This window comes from Macaca fascicularis, chromosome 16 (genome assembly GCF_037993035.2).
Source record: "Macaca fascicularis isolate 582-1 chromosome 16, T2T-MFA8v1.1".
Lineage (NCBI taxonomy): Eukaryota > Metazoa > Chordata > Mammalia > Primates > Cercopithecidae > Macaca > Macaca fascicularis.
This window is the reverse complement of record NC_088390.1, coordinates 89328421-89340503: the sequence shown is the minus strand read 5'-3', so window position 1 is coordinate 89340503 and position 12083 is coordinate 89328421. Positions and strand designations below refer to the sequence as shown.

General features: G+C 55.8%; 1 protein-coding gene across 38 annotated transcripts in view; it reads right to left on the bottom strand.

Moving 5' to 3' along the window:
* The window catches only part of TBCD (tubulin folding cofactor D), a 189128-nt gene that overhangs the window by 36420 nt on the left and 140625 nt on the right, over nt 1-12083 (bottom strand). For 27 of the 38 annotated variants that reach the window (XR_012426388.1, XR_012426390.1, XR_012426389.1 and 24 more), the window contains 2 exons: nt 3977-4057; nt 1013-1086 (listed from right to left, as the gene is read on the bottom strand). Coding sequence is in view for 28 of the 38 variants with exons in the window: in XM_074021048.1 (XP_073877149.1) it covers nt 1013-1086; nt 3977-4057 (155 nt within the window). In the remaining 10 variants the exon portion in view is untranslated. Of the gene's footprint in view, nt 1-1012; nt 1087-1195; nt 1275-3976; nt 4058-4457; nt 4643-12083 lie in introns of those variants that run through there. The other 11 variants (XM_074021050.1, XM_045375519.2, XM_074021051.1 and 8 more) reach the window with 4 other exon arrangements.

Sequence of the window (12083 nt, the reverse complement as noted above, 5' to 3'; positions counted from 1 at the left end):
GGCCACAGAGGGAGGAGGCTCTGCCACACCTGCGGGGAAAACCAAGCCCCCTGAGCCTTCGCCATCCCAAGTGCTGCCAAGTTTGCGATGGGCTGAGAATCAGAGAGATTAAGATGTGGCGGCTGGGGGTGATAGGTTTTTTGAGAATCAGAGAAATCTACAAAAGGTCACAATCCCATCCTGGGTGTCCACGCTCTTCACCCAGACAGAGGACAAAGCTGAGCCCCTCAGTGTCAGCAAGGGTTAATTGTGCATTGGAAAGTAGGGCAGCACCACACTAAACCCGTGACATGGACGCCTCGTTCACAGATCACGAAGCTGAAAGATCCCTTAGGAATTAACAAGCCCCCACAGGATGTGAAACACAGGCGTCACATCAGTAACTCCACCCAACAGCCACAATCCGGCCTCCAGTGGAGCCCCTGTAATAAATGTCAGGGGAGTGAGGGTAATGTTGAGAAATGTGGTATTCTTCCCTACATTTAAGTCAGATGATTATTTATTCCAAGTAGAAAGAACGAGACAGAACAAATGGGATTTCTCTCTTCATTGATGAAGCGTAAGAAGTGCAGGCTTAGCTGAGCCATTCCAAGGTGATTTTAGTCCTGGGCAGACTCTGAGTCTCCCATTCAGGCCCTTTCTTTCTATACACCCTGCCCAGTTCCAAAGTGCATTCCTGCGTGGTGGGTCGCGTGTGGCAGGTCACGTGTGGCAGGTGCAAGCCAACTAGAGACCAGGGAAGCAGCACCGCCTGTCAGGCGTCTGGCGGGACCACCATGGGCTTCGGCGTACATAACAGTCCAGCGGCTCCCTGCCATGCAGGCAGACCCACTCACCGCATCCGTCCTCACAGCCTGTCCCCCGATCAAGTCCACAGCTAGTTCCTCAGATGCTTCTCACCAAGACAGACGCAGAACCTTATTTTCAGCCCCCAGAGTTTGAAACCAGCAACCCGGGCCTTTCTGCGGTGCGCGAGCGTGATGCCCGCAGGCCGGCCGGGACACACACCCACCTTGCGTGGCGCTGTACTCGGGCGCTCGCTGGGTCAGGTTGTGCAGCGCCTTCACAGCCAGCTCTCGGATGACCCTGAGAGTGAGGAGAGAACATCGTTAGTGCCTTCACTTGGACAATTCTGGCTTTATTCAATTCATAAAGAGAAAGTGAGGGAGACGACATCCATCAATCGTCAACCCACCACTTGGCAGAGGCTTGCTCACTCACACACACAAACCAGCACAAGAACCTCCGACTCCAACAGACGACAGGGACAGTCTACCACAGCAAGGTCATACGGCTAACCACGGTTCTTCTTGGAACACAGGTGCCATTCCGTCTCAGGGCCAGGTGGCAACTGGGTCTCTGGCCTCCCCACCCCCACACTACCCGGAGGATGCGAGTCTGAGACAGAGCCACGTGAAACGGTCCCTCCACGGATTACAAGGGGTGAACAGAAGGAACTTCCTAAGGCTCACCCACCAAATCTGGGCGCATATCCAGTAAGTGCCTCATCAGACACATGCTGAAAGCACCCAGCGGTTGAACACGGGGATGGTGGAAGGCTGACCCAAAGGCAGCTCAAGAGGCCAGAGCCCCTTCTGAGCCCACCTCTCCTTCCAGAGCTCCACACAGAGGCACACGGTAAAGCTGGGAGTGAACTGCAGAGCCCGCGCCCCCAGCCCCTCCAGACCCAGATGGAGCGGCAAGTGGTCATGACTTAAAATCATCATGACGGCGACCACATAACAACAAAGAAGCAAAACGTGAAGGTGGAAACATGCAGAAGGCGGGTGTCTGTATTCTAACTATTTGAAACCACCAAACCCACAGCACCACAGTGAAACAAGGCACGAGGGCGGACACCCACACTGACAGCACCACCTGCCACAGCCCCTCCGGTGTCGGCCAAAGGCCCTGCTCAGGGTCCACTCCCAACAGTAAACAAAGAGCTCTTCCAGGCAGGTGGTGTTTCATGTGCCAGGAAACTCGCACCCTGAGCAACCCCCAACTGTATGCCGTCTACCAGACCATCGCCCGCAACTCCGAGGGAGCGGGAGAGACAAAGCACCTGGGAAGCGGAGGCAATGCAGTCTGCAGCCACAAGCCCAGCCCGAGGCTGCTTCTTGTCAGGACGGCCCTCAGCTAAGAATGGTTTTCACATTTTTCAAGGGTTACATAAACTAAATAAAATAAAGCAAAGCATATGGAACAGAGATCTACCATGTTTATCTAGCCCTTTAAAGAAAAGCTTGCCAACCCAGGTACTACACTAGTCGTCAGTTACTTTAAGGCAAGAAATCTAACATGAGACAAAGAGGGCTGTTCCTCGAAGATAAAGGGTCAATACATTAGGAAGAGGCAAAAGCCGCAAGTGTATCTGCCGCCAATAAGTGACCCGCCCAAAACACGTGAAGGAAAGGCTGACAGAACTAAGGCAGAAACAGACGACACAGTAACAGCTGGGGAGTCCCACAGCTCTGACACCATGGATACACATCTGTAACTTTGGTTTTAAAGATGTTATCGACTAGTCGGCTGATACAACTGACTCATTCATTCATTTTCCCAAGGTCTGGCTTAGGGGACCTTTCACTCTAATGGAGAGAGCTCTGGTGTAACATGTGCAGGGACACCCCGAGGGGCAGGAACTCACACCCTTCTCTGGAAGCGAACGGTCACCAGGAAGGGAAGGGAGGTCTTCCCCCGGCAGCCCGAGTGCTACCTACCCAGGAGTTCCTTTCCCAGAGGCTCCCAGCCCTGAGAGCCCTGCCTGGACCACGGCAGGCAGCTGGGCCTCTCCCCAGGCAGCAGCAAACGCATCCCCCATGGGTCAGAAAGGACCTCCTCTACGTCACACCAACTGTCAAACTGAGATTCTGGACTCGCACCCTCACAAAGCCACCTCCACCCACAGGCACCTGCCGCTCCTCAGGGCTCCCGTGAGGAGTGCCACAGCATGGCACTGTCCTAGGAGGGGACCCTGAGCTCCTCGGGGCAGCGGTCACGGCACTAACGCTCTGTTTATGCTCCAGACCGCACTTCGCTTTTCCTTTGAGACACATTTAACCGCCTATGAAATGCAAGGAAACTCTGAAGCTGCTACTGTAATTATGAAAACGGCCACTAAAAACTGCTGGGCTCCCAGCAGACCGCGCAGAAACCACCTGTGGAGCCATGTGGAGCGGAGTCGGGGGAAGCACCGCCTGCCGAGGGAGACGACAGAGGCTCCACCTCCAAGTTCCACCTGCCCCCTCGGACGCAGCGGCGCTCCGCAACCCACCAGCGTGGGCACTCGCACGGGAACACCAACACGCCGGACACACTGGACCAAGGACTCGCACGGGAACACCAACACGCCGGACACACTGGACCAAGGACTCGCACGGGAACACCAACACGCCGGACACACTGGACCAAGGACTCGCACGGGAACACCAACACGCCGGACATACTGGACCAAGGTCTCCGAGGTGGAACTGGAGACAGACCATGACCCAACACATCCGCATGAAGACTGGAATTCATATTACTTCTCAGAAGTTATTTTAAAATACGACATCCACAGTGAGAAAATACACTCAAGGCTTAGAAGCTCAACTGAATCTCTCCTTTGGGGAAAAAAAAAAACTCTTAGAAAAACACAAACAGAGGGCCGGGCGCGGTGGCTCAAGCCTGTAATCCCAGCACTTTGGGAGGCCGAGACGGGTGGATCACGAGGTCAGGAGATCGAGACCATCCTGGCTAACCCGGTGAAACCCCGTCTCTACCAAAAAATACAAAAAACTAGCCGGGCGAGGTGGTGGGCGCCTGTAGTCCCAGCTACTCGGGAGGCTGAGGCAGGAGAATGGTGTAAACCCAGGAGGCGGAGCTTGCAGTGAGCTGAGATCCGGCCACTGCACTACAGCCTGGGCGACAAAGCGAGACTCCGTCTCAAAAAAAAAAAAAAAAAAAAAAAGAAAAACCCAAACAGAAAACCTACCCATCCCAGTGGTTGATCTTCATGGTAACCAGGTGGTCTATCATCGGCTGGGTGTACTCAGGAAAGCCGGCAATATACACACTGGAAGAGACAGCAGGGAAGAGGTGGTGAGACGTGGAAGGACGAGAATGCACTGCCTGTGGGGGAGAATTCAGCACAGTTACTTTCAAAACCAGTTTGCCCATTTCTTCAAATCTACCACATGATCCAGCCATGCCCCCCTGAGCAGTTACGCCAAAGAAAAGAGCATTTGTGCACATAGCTTCACGTGTAACATGTGTAACAGCGAAAACCGGAAACCATCCTGACATCGTCTACGGAGAAAACAAACCGTGGTTGATCCACACAATCGAATACTCAGCAGCAACACACACAACCTGAATCTCAACTCCCCCAAGCCAAAGAAGCCTGACAAAACGAGTACACACGGCTTCGTTTCATCCACACAAAATTCAAGGACGGGAAACTAATCCACACCCACAGAGGCAGGTCAGTGGTGGCCTCCGGGTCGGGGAGGACCGAGGCGGGAATTACAGGGAGCAGACACCGGGAGGCTCCAGGGTGATGGCTGTGCTCAGGCCTCACACGCAGGAAGCTGTGCGCTCTGGTGAGCGTGTGCCAGCTGCACTTCGGTAAAACCCTGCACTCCATACACAGTGAACGTGTCCCCGTTACACCTCGTACAGCTGTTAAAAACTTTTAAGAAAATCCACAGGCAAGCTGACTTGTACCACAATATAAAAAGATGAACCCCAAACAAAACATTGGCACAAAATTTGTACAGAGACATCATAAAAGAAAATAAATAAAAGACCAATAAACACATGAAAAGACGTTCAACATCAGTATTCAGCCAGGAATGCTAATTGTTAAACCATTACCCCCACTCGAATGGGTAAAATTTTAAAAGACTGACAAATACCAAGTGTTGGCACAGATGTGGGAAAACCAGAGCCACTTTGCAAAACAGTTTGGCAGTTTCTTATAAAATATACAAAAATTCCCTTTTAACTCTTTATCTGAAAGAAATGAAAATATACATCCACATGAAGATGATTTCTAAATAAATACATACAACTGCTTTATTCACCAGAGTCAGAAACTCAAAATAACCCAATGTCAGGCAAACTCACAGAAAAACTGTATAGCCACAGAACACTGCATACAACTCACCACAAAAAGGAGCTGTGGACACACGCGCCGCGGACACACGCGCCGAGGACACACGCGCCGCGGACACACGCGCCGAGGACACACGCGCCGCGGACACACGCGCCGAGGACACAGGCGCCGCGGACACACGCGCCGAGGACACAGGCGCCGAGGACACACGCGCCGAGGACACACGCGCCGAGGACACACGCGCCGAGGACACACGCCGCGGACACACGCGCCGAGGACACACGCGCCGAGGACACGCGCCGAGGACACGCGCCGCGGACACACGCGCCGCGGACACACATCGCAGACACACGCGCCGCGGACACACGCGCCGCGGACACACGCGCCGCGGACACACGCGCCGAGGACACACGCGCCGCGGACACACACCGCAGACACACGCGCCGCGGACACGCGCGCCGCGGACACACGCAGACACACGCGCCGAGGACACACACCGCAGACACACGCGCCGCGGACACACGCGCCGCAGACACACGCGCCGAGGACACACACGGCAGACACACGCGCCGCGGACACACGCGCCGCAGACACGCGCCGAGGACACACACCGCAGACACACGCACCGCAGACACACGCACCAAGGACACACACCGCAGACACGCGCCGCAGACACACGCGCCGCGGACACACGCGCCGAGGACACACGTGCCGCGGACACACGCGCCGAGGACACACACCGCAGACACGCGCCGCAGACACACGCGCCGCGGACACACGCGCCGAGGACACACGCGCCGCGGACACACGCGCCGCGACACACACCGCGGACACATGCGCCGCGGACACGCGCCGCGGACACACACCGCGGACACACGCGCCGAGGACACACGCGCCGCAGACACACGCGCCGAGGACACACACCGCAGACACACGTGCCGCGGACACACGTGCCACGGACACATGCACTGAGGACACACGCACCGCGGACAGGCCCCAGGCACGCTACACTGAGCAAAGAACACTGACACACAGGAGTGTGGTCCCTCTGATTCCATGGATAGGACCCTCCACGAGGGGCAGCCCTGCTCCACATCGAGGGCGGGGCAGCGGCTCACAGGCTGGGAGGAGGGAGGGTGGCCGTGGAGTGGTGGGAGCTCCACTCCCAAGGAAGATGCAGGTGACGCAGGTGGACACACCATCAGCCCCTCCACAACCGTCCACTGCATACGGGGGCAGCTGAAAGCAAATTATGTCTCAAAAATAAAAGTTACATCTTGTGAAAACAACATGGAAGACTTTTAAAAAATAATCTCCAAGTAGGATGTGCCTTTCTAATCATGACTCAAAACCCAGAGCCATAAAAGAAATCGATCCCTACAAACACATATGCCGAACAAAGTCTACCAGGAAAACACCAAAAACAAAGTCAAAAGTCAAACAACAAAATTGGAAAAAACATCCGCAACTGGTCTTACCAACAGGAGGATTCCCTAAAACAAACAAGTTCTTCTGAATCAATAAAAAAAATAGTGTAGCAGAAATATCATCAAAAAGTTTACAGAAAACACACACATACTTCAACCCCTTGAAGCGGTGCAGCCTCCGGCACGGAGGAAAAGAAAAGGAAGCCTCTGCTCAGCCGTCCGACGGCCCAAGCCCCGGGGTCTGCAGCCGGAGCTGCGGGAAGCAGAAGGACACTGAGCCTGCTGGGCAGCACTTGGGCACAGCCCCAGTGGACGGTGGCCAGCAACCAGCAGGAAACTGAGAACATGTGGACCCTCGGGTCCAGCATCTCCGCTTTCGGTAACCCATTCCAAAATAACCGCACAGGTGAGGAACTGCAGACAAAAAAACATCCACCTTGTTTATGACAGCAAAAAACTGGATGGACCCAACACAGAGGTGCTGCAGGGGCCCTGGGGCTGCACGCCCAGAAGGCAGATGCATCCGACTGCGTCCTAGAGCCCAGACAGCAGGGTCCCAGACAGCAGGGTCCCAGACAGCAGGGTCCCAGCAGCAGGGTCCCAGACAGCAGGGTCCCAGACAGACAGCAGGGTCCCAGACAGACAGCAGGGTCCCAGAGAAGCAGGCAGGCGGCCAGTGACTTCATGGAAAGCAGCAGATAGAGGCAAGGCCACCTGAGTGCTCACGCAGGCAAGGGCACCAACTAGCAACTGACCCTGAAGAAGACACGCTCCTGAGCCCCTGGCCCAAGGTGGCAGAAAAAGGGGTGTGTCCTGGGTACCCAAGGTCCCAGAGGAGAAAAGTATGAGAACCAAGGTGAGTATCCACCAGAAGGTGGGAGAGACGGAGGGGCTGGAGGGAGCCAGGGCAGGCAGAGATGTGAAAGAGAATGGACTCTGGCCACGAGCAAACCAGACAGAACCCACGGGCAAAGCACGGATGGGAGAGGTCAGGGCGTGAGGGTGCAGGGTCAGCTCGGACGCTTCTGCGAGACAAAGGCAGCTGGAAGTGAGGTGACAGCATAGAGAGGGTCCCAGGATGAGGCGTGTCTGAGGCCTATTAGGGATGTGGAAGTGGCAGACCGAGGTCACCAGCCATGTGTGGGCAATGAGAGAAGGAGAAGCAAGTGAGCTGAGTATGTGGACGAGATGTCATTCACCAATTCAGGAAATACACAAGCAAACAGTTGACTTTGAGGCTTCCTTGCTTTGAGGAGCTTATACAATAGGAACATAAAAAATTATTGAAAAGCAAAAGACGATAAAATATATTTTTAAAAGGACGCTCGACGCTGAAGATACCAGAAATCAGAGAAGGAAATTTACAACAGCAGGAAGACCAAAACACCCAAAGTCCTCATGACTGCTCACCCCGACAGAAAAACAGCCAGGGAGAACAGAAGCTGTGCCATGCGCCCACACCAAAACCCACGGGGCTCAAAGCCCCTCAGCTGGTGGGGCGACCACGCAGCGAGAACCACTGAGGAACCCCGAAACACAGGGAGCTGAGGAGGCAGGGAGCTGACAAAGGAAGCCACCTGCAGATTCTAAACTGGTGGAGCCCCAGGGACAGGAGTGCCGGCAGGATGGGGCCTCCCGGAGGGAGGGTTGTGTGCACAGTGCTGACCACGGTGTGGTCATTCAACGGCTCACATCTGCCACACCCGCCACCATACTGAAACCCGTATTGAAAACTGGTGATTTTACTACATGTAAACTACATGTAATAAAGCAGATGTACAAAGATAAAACTGATTTTTTTTTTTTTTTTGAGGCAGAGTCTTGCTCTGTCACCAGGATGGAATGCAGTGGCGTGATCTCGGCTCACTGCAACCTCCACCTCCTAGGTTCAAGCAATTCTCCTGCCTCAGCCTCCCGAGCAGCTGGGACTACAGGTGAGCGCCACCACGCCTGGCTAGTTTTTGTATTTTTGGTAGAGATGGGGTTTCACCATGTTGGCCAGGATGATCTCTTGTCATTGTGATCTGCCTACTTCAGTCTCCCAAAGTGCTGGAATTACAGGCATGAGCCACTGCGCCCGGCCCAAAGCTGATTTTTTTTAAAAAAGGCTTTGACTTAGGAATATAAGGGATACTGAAAGGAAAAGCCACAGAGTGGGAGGAAATATGTAGCAAGAAAGCATCTGAAAAAAGGAATTGTATGCAGAATGCATGAAGAATTCTCAAATTCTCAATAGGAAGAAAACCACTAACCTAATAAATGGGCGAAAGATTTGTTAAACACACCCCTGAAATGGATGATGACTGGAACAGCATCATCAGTCACTAGACACAAGTTAGTAAGCTGCTTCCACACCCCACGACAGTAGCCAAGCTTGAAAGACCAAACACCCCCAGTGCCGGCAAAGACCCCGGACCCCGAGCTACCATCCGGCCCTGGGGGTGCGTGGCACCACCATGCTGAAAGTCGTGTGGCCATTTCATAAGTGGTGCCACCACGCTGAAAGTCGTGTGGCCATTTCATAAGTGGCACCACCATGGTGAAAGTCGTGTGGCCATTGCGTAAGAAGTTACAGGCAGGGTGTGGTGGCTCATGCCTGTAATGCCAGCATCTTGGGAGGTCAAGGCAGGCGGATCACTTGAGACCAGGAGTTCAAGACCACCCTGGGCAACATGATTTGTCACCTCTACAAAAAAATACAAAAATTAGCCAGGCGTGGTGGCACGCACCTGTGGTCCCAGCTACTCGGGAGGCTGAGGTGGGAGGATCGCTTGGACTCAGGAGGTCAAGGCTGCAGTGAGCCGTGACTGTGCCACCACACTCCAGCCTGGGTGACAGAGCAAGGCTCTGTCTCAAAAAGACCAAAAAACCTTACAGCACAGCCACCCAGCTCTGGGCATCTATGCCAGACAACAAGAGTGCAGGCCAAAGACAGATGTGTACACACGTTCACCGCAGCTGCATTTGTGATAACCCAGACGGGACACTGCCCAGAAGCCCCTCACCAGGTGAGTGGAGACAGACGCTGTGCACCACACCCCTGCCCTGGAGGCTCCGTGGATGGTCCCCCCAGGCGGAAAGTCTGCAGGAAGCATGAAGCGGAGGAAGCCAGTGTGAGTGAGGAGGGCGCCCACTGCCTGAACCCATTCACACCATTCACACCATTCACACGGGGCAGAGGAAGCCAGCGTGAGGAGGGCGCCAACTGCCTGAACCCATTCACACCATTCACACCATTCACACGGGGTGGAGAAAGCCAGCGTGAGTGAGGAGGGCGCCCACTGCCTGGACCTATTCACACCATTCACACCATTCACACGGGGCGGAGGAAGCCAGCGTGAGTGAGGAGGGCGCCCACTGCCTGGACCCATTCACACCATTCACACAGGGCGGAGGAAGCCAGTGTGAGTGAGGAGGGCGCCCACTGCCTGGACCTATTCACACCATTCACACCATTCACATGGGGCGGAGGAAGCCAGCGTGAGTGAGGAGGGCGCCCACTGCCTGGACCCATTCACACCATTCACACCATTCACACCATTCACACCATTCACATGGGGCGGAGGAAGCCAGCGCGAGTGAGGAGGGCGCCCACTGCCTGGACCCATTCACACCATTCACACGGGGCGGAGGAAGCCAGCGTGAGTGAGGAGGGCGCCCACTGCCCGAACCCATTCACACCATTCACACCATTCACACGGGGCGGAGGAAGCCAGCGCGAGTGAGGAGGATGCCCACTGCCCGAACCCATTCACACCATTCACACGGGGCGGAGGAAGCCAGTGTGAGTGAGGAGGGTGCCCACTGCCTGAACCCATTCACACGGGGCGGAGGAAGCCAGCGTGAGTGAGGAGGGTGCCCACTGCCTGAACCCATTCACACCATTCACACGGGGCGGAGGAAGCCAGTGTGAGTGAGGAGGGCGCCCACTGCCTGGACCTATTCACACCATTCACACAGGGCGGAGGAAGCCAGCGCGAGTGAGGAGGGTGCCCACTGCCTGAACCCATTCACACCATTCACACAGGGCGGAGGAAGCCAGCGCGAGTGAGGAGGATGCCCACTGCCCGAACCCATTCACACCATTCACACGGGGTGGAGGAAGCCAGTGTGAGTGAGGAGGGTGCCCACTGCCTGGACCTATTCACACGGGGCAGAGGAAGCCAGCGTGAGTGAGGAGGGTGCCCACTGCCTGAACCCATTCACACCATTCACACGGGGCGGAGAAAGCCAACGTGAGTGAGAAGGGTGCCCACAGCCTGAACCCATTCACACCATTCACACGGGGCGGAGGAAGCCAGCGCGAGTGAGGAGGGTGCCCACTGCCTGAACCCATTCACACCATTCACACGGGGCGGAGGAAGCCAGCGCGAGTGAGGAGGGTGCCCACTGCCTGAACCCATTCACACCATTCACACGGGGCGGAGGAAGCCAGCGCGAGTGAGGAGGGTGCCCACTGCCTGAACCCATTCACACCATTCACACGGGGCGGAGGAAGCCAGCGCGAGTGAGGAGGGTGCCCACTGCCTGAACCCATTCACACCATTCACACGGGGCGGAGAAAGCCAGCGTGAGTGAGGAGGGTGCCCACAGCCTGAACCCATTCACACCATTCACACGGGGCGGAGGAAGCCAGCGCGAGTGAGAAGGGTGCCCACTGCCTGAACCCATTCACACAGAGCTTCGGGAAACGCAGACACAGCTGCAGTGATGGCAACAGACCAGGGTTGCCTGAAGAAGGGGGTGGGAGGGGAGGGACCCCAAAAGGGCAAGGGGAAACCTGGGTCTTTTCTCGTCTTGATTGTGGTGACAGGTACGAATTTACAGGTGTTAACGTTTACAAAATCCTCAACGTGGCTGTGACGATAAACAGGAGAGTGGGGCGACGGCTGGTTCCCCCATCCTCCTCGTCTCGCCTGACAGTCTTCCCGGGGGCCCTTCCATTAGTTCAGTTCCAGTCTGTGTGTGTGAAACTCCAATTTGCAGAGGAAACATCTCCGTGTCAGCACGGCTGAAGCTTCCTCACAGGCCGGCACGTGTAAGCTGAGCCCCGACCTCCTCACACTCAACGACACTGTCGCCCTCGGCTGTGCCCTCCACCTGCGGAGCGATGCCAACACTGCCCTGAGACCCTGTGTAATGCCCTGGCGACTCCCACCTTCCTCCAGTGGGCACACCTCCAGGCCCCCAACCCTCTCCCCTTTCCCGAGAGCCCCCAAGCCCTCTCCTTATTTCCAGTCACCAAATACTGCCACAGTGATATATTCAAAACACAGACCTGACCATCAAAGTGCCAGGACCTCAGGACAATCCACACTCTTCACTATGGCTCAGAGGCCCCCAACAGCTCCCCACCAGGGCCCAGGGCCCTGTTAACTCTCCTCCCTGTTGGGCTGTGCCCAATCCCATGCCCTCTGCTGAACAGGACCACTGCCTCCCTCACCCCAAGGTCCAGGCTGACAGCAGGACCCCGCCTCAGGTACAGGGGGCCCCGTGGTGCTAGGGTGCAGCCACAACCGCCGGTCCCCGCGATGCCGCACTCAGGACTGGAGGGGCCT